At 49.8% G+C, this 14,511-nt stretch overlaps 1 protein-coding gene across 1 annotated transcript in view; it reads right to left on the reverse strand.

The window, feature by feature from the left end:
• The window catches only part of LOC149433275 (serine protease inhibitor A6-like), a 34,795-nt gene extending 20,527 nt beyond the window's left edge, over positions 1-14,268 (reverse strand). Inside the window, exon 1 of the mRNA XM_089664484.1 lies at positions 13,647-14,268. Within this exon, the coding sequence (XP_089520610.1) occupies positions 13,647-14,244 (598 nt within the window). The 5' untranslated portion in view covers positions 14,245-14,268. The remainder of the gene's footprint in view (positions 1-13,646) is intronic.
• Positions 14,269-14,511: the final 243 nt, after the last annotated feature.

Raw genomic sequence — 14,511 nt, forward strand, 5'->3', positions numbered from 1 at the left:
CAGAATTGTTACTCAGGGACACAGAATTGTTACTGAGGGCCAAAGAACCGTTACTGAGGGACACAGAATTGTTACTGAGGGACACAGAATTGTTACTGAGGGCCACAGAACCGTTACTTAGGGCCACAGAATTGTTACTCAGGGACACAGAATTGTTACTGAGGGCCACAGAACCGTTACTTAGGGCCACAGAATTGTTACTCAGGGACAGACACAGAATTGTTACTCAGGGACACAGAATTGTTACTGAGGGCCACAGAACCGTTACTTAGGGCCACAGAATTGTTACTGAGGGACACAGAATTGTTACTGAGGGCCACAGAACCGTTACTTAGGGCCACAGAATTGTTACTCAGGGACACAGAATTGTTACTGAGGGCCACAGAACTGTTACTTAGGGCCACAGAAACGTTACTCAGGGACACAGAATTGTTACTGAGGGCCACAGAACCGTTACTTAGGGCCACAGAATTGTTACTCAGGGACAGACACAGAATTGTTACTGAGGGACACAGAATTGTTACTGAGGGCCACAGAACCGTTACTTAGGGCCACAGAATTGTTACTCAGGGACACAGAATTGTTACTGAGGGTACAGAACCGTTACTTAGGGCCACAGACTTGTTACTCAGGGACAGACACAGAATTGTTACTCAGGGACACAGAATTGTTACAGAGGGCCACAGAACCGTTACTTAGGGCCACAGAATTGTTACTGAGGGACACAGAATTGTTACTGAGGGCCACAGAACCGTTACTTAGGGCCACAGAATTGTTACTCAGGGACACAGAATTGTTACTCAGGGACACAGAATTGTTACTGAGGGCCACAGAACTGTTACTTAGGGCCACAGAAACGTTAGTTAGGGCCACAGAATTGTTACTCAGGGACAGACACAGAATTGTTACTGAGGGCCACAGAATTGTTACTTAGGGCCACAGAAACGTTACTCAGGGACACATAATTGTTACTGAGGGCCACAGAACTGGTTCTTAGGGCCACAGAAATGTTAGTTAGGGCCACAGAATTGTTACTCAGGGACAGACACAGAATTGTTACTCAGGGACACAGAATTGTTACTGAGGGCCACAGAACCGTTACTTAGGGCCACAGAAACATTACTCAGGGACACAGAATTGTTACTGAGGGCCACAGAACCATTACTTAGGGCCACAGAATTGTTACTCAGGGACAGACACAGAATTGTTACTCAGGGACACAGAATTGTTACTGAGGGCCAAAGAACCGTTACTGAGGGACACAGAATTGTTACTGAGGGACACAGAATTGTTACTGAGGGCCACAGAACCGTTACTTAGGGCCACAGAATTGTTACTCAGGGACACAGAATTGTTACTGAGGGCCACAGAACCGTTACTTAGGGCCACAGAATTGTTACTCAGGGACAGACACAGAATTGTTACTCAGGGACACAGAATTGTTACTGAGGGCCACAGAACCGTTACTTAGGGCCACAGAATTGTTACTGAGGGACACAGAATTGTTACTGAGGGCCACAGAACCGTTACTTAGGGCCACATAATTGTTACTCAGGGACACAGAATTGTTACTGAGGGCCACAGAACCGTTACTTAGGGCCACAGAAACGTTACTCAGGGACACAGAATTGTTACTGAGGGCCACAGAACCGTTACTTAGGGCCACAGAATTGTTACTCAGGGACAGACACAGAATTGTTACTGAGGGACACAGAATTGTTACTGAGGGCCACAGAACCGTTACTTAGGGCCACAGAATTGTTACTCAGGGACACAGAATTGTTACTGAGGGTACAGAACCGTTACTTAGGGCCACAGACTTGTTACTCAGGGACAGACACAGAATTGTTACTCAGGGACACAGAATTGTTACAGAGGGCCACAGAACCGTTACTTAGGGCCACAGAATTGTTACTGAGGGACACAGAATTGTTACTGAGGGCCACAGAACCGTTACTTAGGGCCACAGAATTGTTACTCAGGGACACAGAATTGTTACTGAGGGCCACAGAACCGTTACTTAGGGCCACAGAATTGTTACTCAGGGACAGACACAGAATTGTTACTGAGGGACACAGAATTGTTACTGAGGGCCACAGAACCGTTACTTAGGGCCACAGAATTGTTACTCAGGGACACAGAATTGTTACTGAGGGCCACAGAACCGTTACTTAGGGCCACAGAAACGTTACTCAGGGACACAGAATTGTTACTGAGGGCCACAGAACCGTTACTTAGGGCCACAGAATTGTTACTCAGGGACAGAACCAGAATTGTTACTCAGGGACACAGAATTGTTACTCAGGGACACAGAATCGTTGAATTAAAGAGTATGTCAGACAACATGCAGAGGAGTGGCAGAGGAGGCAATGTTTTAGGAGCGAGCAGACGTGGCAGCAGAGGAAGGGGTCGAGGCAGCACTAGTCGCAGCCAGAGGCCAGTGCTCCCGGTGTCATCCAGCGGTCATGTCTCCACCGACAACCCTGCCGTCATCGATTGGTTGGCTCGGTCGTCTTCCTCTTCCCAGGTCACCTCTGACACCTACAGCCAACGGTCGGTGTGTACATCAGACACAACCGTTAGTTGGCATGGCCCGGGAGCAAGCCCACTGAAATCACGTGTCCTCTACCTGCCCCTGTCCTTTGCTGTTCCCTCACCAAGCGAAGTATCGCATGCTGTGGGCTCAGCCCCACTGTACAGTGAGGAAGAGCTAACAGAGGGCGGTCAGGAACGGGGGGAGACATCCGCCTTTTCAGCAGCCAGGCGAAGAAGTAGTGGCGAGGAGAGTGGCTCGGTAGCCGGTCTAGAGACAGGTCTGTCTCCTGACCCAGACGCAGCCGAGGGGGCTAGTAGTGAGGCGGAGACCCTACTTGATGATGAGGAGGTTGATCGCACTTGGCAGCCTCGTCGTCATCAGGTAATTTCTTCCGCATCATTAGGAGAAGAGGGTGCCAGCTTGGCAGCGAGCGAAACAGTCGGTGGGTTGCCCAGGAGGCAGCAGGGTCGCAGCAGTGTCAGTGGAGGCAAACGGCCACGGAGTACAGCACCAGCTCCACTGCAGCCTACCACCACGGCCAGTAGTGGTGCCGGTGCACACGGAGGAAGTAGCAGTCAGCCAGTGAGGAGTAGCGGGGGCAAAGTTTCCTACTCGGTGGTGTGGCAATTTTTCGTCAAGCCGCCCGAGGAAGTAAACGTAGCCGTATGTTGACTATGTGGCCAGAAATGCAAGCGTGGCCAGGGGGCCCATGTTGGGACTACAGCGTTGCGTCAGCATATGCAGCGTCACCATTCGGTGGCCTGGGAAAACCGTGATAAAGATACGGCGGTTCTGCCTGCCCCAGCCCCCGCTCCATCACCCGCTCCGTTACTTGCTCCGTCACCCGACGTCGTCAATCGCCCTCTATCAGCCAGTCAAGGCTCCAACACCTCTGCTGAGGGGAGTTGTCGCTCGTTGGCATCTTCCGCTCGTTCAGATGCTCCTTCTCCTGCTACTCCTCTTCTCGGATTCCGTCAGCAGTCTTTCTTGGAATCCGTTTCCAAGAGACAACAGTTTGCGAGCACGCACCCGACGGTGCAAAAGCTGAACGTCCTCCTGTCCAAGTTGCTGGTGCTGCAGTCCCTCCCTTTCCAACTGATGGACTCAGCACCTTTCCGAGAAATGATGGCTTGTGCCGCGCCGCGGTGGAGAGTGCCAAGCCGGCATTTCTTCGCCCAAAAGGCAGTGCCAGCCCTGCATTCACATGTAGAAGAGATGGTGGGCCAGTCTTTGAGCATGTCGGTCTCTGCCAAAGTGCACGGCAGCGCCGACGTGTGGAGCTGTAACTACGGTCAGGGACAGTACATGTCATTTACGGCCCACTGGGTGAACGTGGTGCCGGCACAGCCGCACCAGCAACTTGGACAGGTCACAACACTTTTTCCTCCACGTTTGCACGTCCTTGGTCCAGCAAACATGTCCGCCTCTACCACCTCTTCTTCCGCCGTGTCCTCAGTCGCCACCCCCGTACCAAGTCCCATTACCCGACCGGCATATCACATGTGCAGGGCGCAACGGTGTCACACTGTGCTGCACCTGGTATGCCTTGGCGAAAGTAGTCACACAGGGGAGGAACTTCTGAGTGTAATGAACAGAGAAATCGACAGATGGCTGTCTCCGCGCAAACTGAAAATCGGAACCATGTTGACTGACAACGGAAAGAACATGGTGTCTGCTCTGCGTCAAGGAAGGTTGTGCCATGCGCCATGCATGGCTCACGTGTTCAATCTGGTTGTCAAGCGGTTCCTAAAATCCACCATCCCACTGCAAGACATCCTTAAAATGTCACGTAAACTGTGCATGCATTTCAGCCATTCCTACACCGCAAAGCACACCCTCCTTGAGCTGCAGCGGCAGAACGGAATTCCACAGCATCGCCTGATCTGCGACGTTGCAACAAGGTGGAATTCAACCCTACATATGTTAGACCGCCTTTACGAACAGCGAAAGGCCATCACCGATTTCCTGATGTTACAAGCGGATAAAGGTACTCCCCTGTGTAACTTCGATGTCAGCCATTGGCAGCTCATGCGTGACACCTGCCGCTTGCTCAGGCCCTTTGAGGAGGCCACGCTATTCGTGAGTCGGCAGGACTATGGGATGAACGACGTCATTCCTCTGTTGCACGTCCTGGAACAAATGCTGTTAACAATGGCTGGTCAGGGTGCGGTAGACGTGGCGCACAGATCTCAACGCCACATGACCCCTGTGGGGGCAGGACAGGAAGAAGAGGAGGAGGTAGAGGAGGACATTTGTGCTCAGGAATTATTGAGTGAAATGGGTGGTTTTTCCACTCAGCGGACAGGAGTGGAGGAGCAGGAGCATCTGGGAGAGGAGGAGGAGGAGGAGACAGAGGACCCAGACGCACCGTGGCAGTATGCTGTGGAGATGGAGGCAGGGAGTCCCTCGCATTCCTTGGCACAAATGGCCCATAGCATGCTCGCTTGCTTGCGTAGCGACAGCCGAATAATAACCATCAGACAGAGGGATGACTTTTGGCTGTCCACCTTGTTGGACCCTCGCTACCGTTCCAAAATGGTGGCCTTTTTCACACCTGCTGAGAGGGAGGCCAAAATAACGTACTATAAAAACCACCTATGTAGTCAGCTGGTCTCTGCCTTTCTGCGCCAACGTCCATCCTCAGACACTGTGGGCCCTGTGCGCTCGCGTTCCGCTGCCATGGCAGCAGGGGAGGGGTGGGGTGGTAGGAGCAGTGGCAGCTCCACCAGCAGCGGCTGCCTCAGTCTGCAGTCGATGATGAGTAGCTTTCTTCACCAGCGCAGTGAGGAAACTACTAACCAGCCGCAGCAGCAGCATCAGGTGGACCTGGAGCAGGAGCTCAAACAACAGGCTTGGGCCTACTTGGACAGCACCCTGCCAACCGAGGTAGACAATCCCCTTGACTACTGGGCAACGAAACTTGACCTTTGGCCCCAACTAGCTGAATTTGCCCTTGAAAGGCTGTCATGCCCGGCCAGTAGCGTGGCATCAGAGCGCGTGTTTAGTGCGGCAGGAGGTATTGTAACTCCGCGGAGGACACGACTGTCCACCCAAAGTGTGGAGAGACTCACGTTTGTGAAAATGAATCAGGCGTGGATTAGTCTGGATTTCAAACCACCAGTTCCTGACACAACTGACTAAATCCGCCATGAATCATGCCCCAAACATGTGCCACTTTCAGGTCTCCTCACACTGCTGGTGTGTTCCATTTTGTCATAGTTTGCTGGCAGATTACAGGCCTCCCATAGGTGCTGCCAGGCCCCAAATCTGCCATGGGCCCCCGTACCGCCTGGTCACGCTGCTGCTGAGCCCACAGTGTGACCTGGGTCCCTGTACCGCCTCCCATTGCTCCCACTCTGCCATGTGCCACTTTGAGGTCTCCTCACACTCCTGCGGTTTTCCATTTTGACATAGGTTGCTGGCAGATTACAGGCCTCCCATAGGTGCTGCCAGGCCCCAAATCTGCCATGGGCCCCCGTACCGCCTGGTCACGCTGCTGCTGGGCCCACAGTGTGACCTGGGTCCCTGTACCGCCTCCCATTGCTCCCACTCTGCCATGTGCCACTTTGAGGTCTCCTCACACTCCTGCGGTTTTCCATTTTGTCATAGGTTGCTGGCAGATTACAGGCCTCCCATAGGTGCTGCCAGGCCCCAAATCTGCCATGGGCCCCCGTACCGCCTGGTCACGCTGCTGCTGAGCCCACAGTGTGACCTGGGTCCCTGTACCGCCTCCCATTGCTCCCACTCTGCCATGTGCCACTTTGAGGTCTCCTCACACTCCTGCGGTTTTCCATTTTGTCATAGGTTGCTGGCAGATTACAGGCTTCCCATAGGTGCTGCCAGGCCCCAAATCTGCCATGGGCCCCCGTACCGCCTGGTCACGCTGCTGCTGAGCCCACAGTGTGACCTGGGTCCCTGTACCGCCTCCCATTACTCCCACTCTGCCATGTGCCACTTTGAGGTCTCCTCACACTCCTGCGGTTTTCCATTTTGTCATAGGTTGCTGGCAGATTACAGGCCTCCCATAGGTGCTGCAGGCCCCAAATCTGCCATGGGCCCCCGTACCGCATGGTCATGCTGCTGCTGAGCCCACAGTGTGACCTGGGTCCCTGTACCGCCTCCCATTGCTCCCACTCTGCCATGTGCCACTTTGAGGTCTCCTCACACTCCTGCGGTTTTCCATTTTGTCATAGGTTGCTGGCAGATTACAGGCCTCCCATAGGTGCTGCCAGGCCCCAAATCTGCCATGGGCCCCCGTACCACCTGGTCACGCTGCTGCTGGGCCCACAGTGTGACCTGGGTCCCTGTACCGCCTCCCATTGCTCCCACTCTGCCATGTGCCACTTTGAGGTCTCCTCACACTCCTGCGGTTTTCCATTTTGTCATAGTTTGCTGGCAGATTACAGGCCTCCCATAGGTGCTGCCAGGCCCCAAATCTGCCATGGGCCCCCGTACCGCCTGGTCACGCTGCTGCTGAGCCCACAGTGTGACCTGGGTCCCTATACCGCCTCCCATTGCTCCCACTCTGCCATGTGCCACTTTGAGGTCTCCTCACACTCCTGCGGTTTTCCATTTTGTCATAGTTTGCTGGCAGATTACAGGCCTCCCATAGGTGCTGCCAGGCCCCAAATCTGCCATGGGCCTCCGTACTGCCTGGTCACGCTGCTGCTGAGCCCACAGTGTGACCTGGGTCCCTGTACCGCCTGCCATTGCTCCCACTCTGCCATGTGCCACTTTGAGGTCTCCTCACACTCCTGCGGTTTTCCATTTTGTCATAGGTTGCTGGCAGATTACAGGCCTCCCATAGGTGCTGCCAGGCCCCAAATCTGCCATGGGCCCCCGTACCGCCTGGTCACGCTGCTGCTGAGCCCACAGTGTGACCTGGGTCCCTGTACCGCCTCCCATTACTCCCACTCTGCCATGTGCCACTTTGAGGTCTCCTCACACTCCTGCGGTTTTCCATTTTGTCATAGGTTGCTGGCAGATTACAGGCCTCCCATAGGTGCTGCAGGCCCCAAATCTGCCATGGGCCCCCGTACCGCCTGGTCATGCTGCTGCTGAGCCCACAGTGTGACCTGGGTCCCTGTACCGCCTCCCATTGCTCCCACTCTGCCATGTGCCACTTTGAGGTCTCCTCACACTCCTGCGGTTTTCCATTTTGTCATAGGTTGCTGGCAGATTACAGGCCTCCCATAGGTGCTGCCAGGCCCCAAATCTGCCATGGGCCCCCGTACCACCTGGTCACGCTGCTGCTGGGCCCACAGTGTGACCTGGGTCCCTGTACCGCCTCCCATTGCTCCCACTCTGCCATGTGCCACTTTGAGGTCTCCTCACACTCCTGCGGTTTTCCATTTTGTCATAGTTTGCTGGCAGATTACAGGCCTCCCATAGGTGCTGCCAGGCCCCAAATCTGCCATGGGCCCCCGTACCGCCTGGTCACGCTGCTGCTGAGCCCACAGTGTGACCTGGGTCCCTATACCGCCTCCCATTGCTCCCACTCTGCCATGTGCCACTTTGAGGTCTCCTCACACTCCTGCGGTTTTCCATTTTGTCATAGTTTGCTGGCAGATTACAGGCCTCCCATAGGTGCTGCCAGGCCCCAAATCTGCCATGGGCCTCCGTACTGCCTGGTCACGCTGCTGCTGAGCCCACAGTGTGACCTGGGTCCCTGTACCGCCTGCCATTGCTCCCACTCTGCCATGTGCCACTTTGAGGTCTCCTCACACTCCTGCGGTTTTCCATTTTGTCATAGGTTGCTGGCAGATTACAGGCCTCCCATAGGTGCTGCCAGGCCCCAAATCTGCCATGGGCCCCCGTACCGCCTGGTCACGCTGCTGCTGAGCCCACAGTGTGACCTGGGTCCCTGTATCGCCTCCCATTGCTCCCACTCTGCCATGTGCCACTTTCAGGTCTCCTCACACTCCTGCGGTTTTCCATTTTGTCATAGGTTGCTGGCAGATTACAGACCTCCCATAGGTGCTGCCAGGCCCCAAATCTGCCATGGGCCCCGTACCGCCTGGTCACGCTGCTGCTGAGCCCACAGTGTGACCTGGGTCCCTTTACCGCCTCCCATTGCTCCCACTCTGCCATGTGCCACTTTGAGGTCTCCTCACACTGCTGCTGGTTTCCATTTTGTCATAGGTTGCTGTATGGCCTCCCATTGCTGCTGCCTCCACCGCCACACTGTGGCTCCACACTCTGGTTTTGGCCCCGTGACTGCCCAAATGATTGAAGTGTGCGGTGATTCTAAGATCGACGGCACTCATCTGCATGTCATACTGACTGATAGTATTATTTCTCTTCCCCAGCAGACTCCAAGGGCATTTAAATTAAAGGTACAGTGTTCTGCACTAATATTAAGTCTCTCTGAAGCCTAGAAACACCCTTTTTTAAGTTAAATTCACAGCGAATATATTCGACTCGAATCGAATATTGTCCACGAATTCGCCGAATCAGTCGAATCGAATTTTTGAATACTTCGCTCATCTCTAGTAGTAAGCAATGATGTCACATCTTGCTTACTACTTTGCATGTGATCACTGATTGGCCAATCAGTGATCACATGATCGGGACCTCATACAGAGGTCCCGTCCGACGATCGGTGTTTCACTGTGTCCGGAGGACACAGCGGGCACCGGATCGCGGTGCTGCGCGCTCCCAGGGAGCGCGCACAAGCAGGGTGCGGGGAGGCCGTTTATAGACGGCCACCCGACCCTGCAGTGCCACCGTCTGGCTGTTTATATACAACGGCCGGACGGAAAGTGGTTAAATCCTAATGATAACAGAAATCACCCAAATGGCCTGGATCTGAAGTCTCCACCCCTGCATCAGAAGTCTCCGCCCCCTGGAATGTTTGGCCTTGTGTCCCCTTGTGTCTCTGTACCAAGGCCAAACATTCCAGGGGGCGGGGACTTCTGATCCAGGGGCGGAGACTTCTGATCCTGCGGCAGAGACTTCTGATTTGGGCCATTTGGGTGATTTCTGTTATTATGATTTAAAAAGGAGCCAAACAACCATCTGATAATAAATGGCTTCATATGATCATCATCCTTCAATAAAAGAGCATTTATTGGCAGATCCGTCATATTTTCAATATCAATGCCAAAATTTCACTATTTCTGCTGGGGTATGTAAACTTTTGAGCACAACTGTGTGTGTATATGTATGTATGTATATATATATATATATATATGTGATGGGAGTCACTTTGGGAGGGGGGCCCATGGAACCCAGCTCACTTTGGACGGGTGGGGAGACCCCTGCCTCAGCTCCCCATATCCCTCTTATGTGTAAGTCCCCCTGTGCCTGTTAGGGGTGCAGGGTGAAATGTTCTGCTATTGAGTAGACATGTATAGGTGGGGTGTGGGGGTTGTTCATTGTTTAATGCCATGTGGTTGTCCCATTGTTCTATTGTGTGTCTTGCTTGGGAGCAAACTATTATGGGATGTATGTGTTTGTGTATTGGCTTGGTGGGGGGTGTCTGCTGTGTGTCTCTTGTTACTAAATGTATTGCCCCGCCCTGTGTATACATCTTGTATCTGTGTTAAAATAAAGCAGTCTATTTCCTGTATACAAACAGAAATCCTCCTGCGCAAAAAGGGAAAGGAAACCCTACTGAAAGCTGCCCGCACTTAGCCTGCTCCCCAAAAAGTGTAATAATAAATAATAAGTAGTGCAGCGCTCAAACCTAAAACAAATACTACAAGTAATAATGCTTACATGCATTGGTGTTACAAAGTATGTCTAACATAAATCATTAAGTGAGATATCTTCGTTCAAAAGTGCCACTCGGTGTTATTCGTTCCTTCGTGCCCACATATTGTAATAATTATAGATAGAAACAATATAAATAAACTATCATAAATGAAACAGACTTTTCACAGTGCTCCAAATATAGTATGTGACCACACTTAGAAACATAAATTTTAAGCTCCACGCGTTACATCACTATCACTCGTGACTTCCTCTGGGCATTACCCTAGACCAGCAATGGGCAAACTACGGCCCGCGGGCCGTATACGGCCCGGCGGACCTTTTAATCCGGCCCGCGGAGCTAGGCTCCCTTCACAGTCCGCCCTGAAGACCGGTGTAGCATGAAAATCTGTCTCCTATGAGGATCTGTCCCCCTCGACGTATTTGCGCATGTGCCGAAGATCGCCGATCGGCTTGTAATGCCTGAAACTGGCACATGCGCAGATACGTCGAGGGGGACAGATCCTCACAGGAGACAGATTTTCATGCTACACCGGAACGGCGCGGGAACACGGCGAGAGGAACGCGCGGAGCAAAGGTAAGTGAATTGACACAGGGGGGACTTGGGGACTTAATATGGGGGATGAATTAATATGGGGAATGAATTACTATATGGGGGATGAATTACTATATGGGGGATGAATTACTATGGGGGATGAATTACTATAGGGGGAATGAATTACTATATGGGGGATGGATTACTATATGGGGGATGAATTACTATATGGGGGATGAATTACTATATGGGGGATGTATTACTATATGGGGGATGAATTACTATGGGGGATGAATTACTATATGAGGGATGAATTACTATGGGGGATGAATTACTATATGGGGGATGAATTACTATAGGGGGGATGTGTTACTATATGGGGGATGAATTACTATATGGGGGATGAATTACTATATGGGGGATGAATTACTATGGGGGATGAATTACTATAGGGGGGATGAATTACTATATGGGGGATGAATTACTATATGGGGGATGGATTACTATAGGGGGGATGAATTACTATATGGGGGATGAATTACTATATGGGGGATGGATTACTATATGGGGGATGAATTACTATGGGGGATGAATTACTATATGGGGGATGAATTACTATATGGGGGATGAATTACTATGGGGGATGAATTACTATAGGGGGGATGAATTACTATATGGGGGATGAATTACTATATGGGGGATGAATTTCTATATGGGGGATGAATTACTATATGGGGGATGAATTACTATATGGGGGATGAATTACTATGGGTGATGAATTACTATATGGGGGATGAATTACTATGGGGGATGAATTACTATATGGGGGATGAATTACTATGGGGGATGAATTACTATATGGGGGATGAATTACTATAGGGGGGATGAATTACTATGGGGGATGAATTACTATATGGGGGATTAATTACTATGCTTACTATGGGGGAATATTACTATACTTACTATGGATGACACATACACATAATTTATCTACTCTTGGTCTGGCCCCCGGGTCCAATATATGAACCCATTGCGGCCCTCAAGTCAAAAAGTTTGCCCACCCCTGCCCTAGACACATCGTTCCTCCCTTAAGTAACGGACCTCCTCTTGCTGCTAATTCACGGCCTGCCCCCTATTCACTGTCACGGAGCGGCCATTTTCCTGAAGCCTATCTCCATATAGAAAATGAAGACACCTCTTACAATCCAAGGGATAATACAGACGCCCTGCATTCTTTCCATCCCTAACATTAACACCCAGATCTTTTCATTCATAGTTTATTTTATTAAATGAAATTAAAAACATAAATTTTAAGCTCCACGATACATATACCCCAGGAATCTTTATTCCAATACCTCCTAATGGACAGACACTAAAGCCCCCAAAAATACTATTATAATCCTCACTGATACTCATATTAATTTAAAGATATTTATTTAGAAGTTTTATACACCATTAAAAGGTATTAAAAATATTTATTTATTCATACTGATATAAAAAATTAATTTTTACTAAAAAAACTTTAATAAAAAACTAGTAAAACAAAATAGTTAAAAAATTAAAAAAGTGTCTGTCCATTAGGAGGTATTGGAATATAGATTCCTGGGGTATATGTATCGTGGAGCTTAAAATTTATGTTTTTAATTTCATTTAATAAAATAAACTATGAATGAAAAGATTTGGGTGTTAATGTTAGGGATGGAAAGAATGCAGGGCGTCTGTATTATCCCTTGGATTGTAAGAGGTGTCTTCATTTTCTATATGGAGATGGGCTTCAGGAAAATGGCCGCTCCGTGACAGTGAATAGGGGGCGGGCCATGAATTAGCAGCAAGAGGAGGTCCGTTACTTAAGGGAGGAACGATATGTCTAGGGTAATGCCCAGAGGAAGTCACGAGTGATAGTGACGTAACGCGTAGGCACGCTAGCACGTACACTTCCAGTACGCGGTGACGCACGTCCGGTGCCAGCCGCCATCTTGGTATACCCAGGAAGTCCTTCGGATTACATGCAGCACACCCGCATACTGGCCAGGGATGAGGATGGACATATGTGAGTGGCTATGTTTATTTGAATAACACCATTAAAGTGTTGTTGGCTTTAATACTACACTTAGAGGAGTCTTTTGTGCTCACTGGGCTGGTGAGCAATTATTCCCTAGAGGCTTCTGATCTGTGGTAACGGATGTACCCTAAAGTGATCTACAACGTCGGGAGAAGTACCTGATACCAGGGATAAGGATCCTGAGTGATCCTGAAAGCGGTGTGGCCCTTAGGGGTCAGTATAAGGAGGTGAGGAGGCAATTTAGCCTTAGGAGGTGAAGAGTGGCACGGTTGTGGAACAAGATCACATTTGTTTGCACATTTTTTTTTACACATTGCATGGATTCTACCGGTTTATATGGAGATTTTACTTTGATTTGTTTGAATAATATACTAAGTGTGGTCACATACTATTTCCTGTATAGTCAGCGGTGGTGTCCGTAGATCTGTGCCTTATACAGGGAGGGGGGGTTGTTCCCTTGAATGTATATATCTTGTGTCTGTGTTAAAATAAAGCAGTCTATTTCCTGTATAGTCATCGGTGGTGTCAGTGGGCGGTGTTCAGACGGGGAAGCGGGAGTCTACCGGAAATACCCTAGTGCAGTCGCTCCGGTTCCGTTACAATATATATATATATATATATATTGAAATATATTTTGAAATATATTGGATATGGCCAAAATTTTGGGAAGAATATTTTTTAAATATAGTTAAAATATATATATAAAATATATTTTCCTTCCATGTGGGTTGTATCTGTAGTTTCATAACCTCTGTGGCTCCAAAATCTACTTTCCGTAGTCAACAGTAAAATGGACTTACCTATAAAGACTGCATAATCTACGACATACATCGATGCTTTGTTTTCCAAATTGACGGTTATGTTCTGGATCTTATGGTCTGTTTTATCGCTCACAATCCTGTTGATTGTCTTCTCAGCATTCTGAGGGTCATTGTTTCTGAAGGTGTGAATGGAGGCGTTGTAGTACTTAGTCACACTACGTTTGTATGATGGTAACATATGGACTGACTCTTCTATGAAGATGTCGTTATAAAGCTGGTATTCTACGTCTTTGCTTTCCTGGCTTATGGCTTCAAGGAACTTGCTATAGCTGTCATGCAGCTTCTTGTCTGTCTTGGTGTCATCCAGGCCCATGCCTTGAAGAATATACTTGCGAGTTTGTGATCGGGCGCCGAGGGCCAGCATGGAGAGGGAGGTGTAGATGCTGACCGGTGAAATGAATATGTTTAGTGGGGGCCTTTCTGTAAGTGGCCCCATCTTTCTATAAAGCTTCAAAGCAAAGTCAAATTCCGCTTCGGATATCTCTGAATGATCCCCTTTAGAGTTTTGGCCGTGATCTCCATATGGTTTCGCAAGGACCAATGAGACGAACAACTGGAGGAGAAGAAGAATCTTCATCTTTCTTTCACGTGTTTCACACCTGTGTAAAAATAAAGGGTTTTTTTAGAGTCAGTACCAGAACATTTTGGATTTTATGCCAGTTATCCTGCATATCTCTTGTCATGAAAAGGTCCACCACCGACCATCTCAAGGGGTGCAAGGCCCAGGCTGAAAGATGCATTCTTGCTGCTGATAGCTTGGGCAATGTAGACTGATAGGGGCTCCCAGGGACCTCGGAAACATTTTTCTTTCCTATCCTATGCTTTGGAAAAGTCTATTTCCCAT

The sequence above is a fragment of the Staurois parvus genome, unplaced genomic scaffold (assembly GCF_062004578.1).
Source record: "Staurois parvus isolate SC_StPar_1 unplaced genomic scaffold, SC_StPar_1.0 ptg001919l, whole genome shotgun sequence".
Taxonomy (NCBI): domain Eukaryota; kingdom Metazoa; phylum Chordata; class Amphibia; order Anura; family Ranidae; genus Staurois; species Staurois parvus.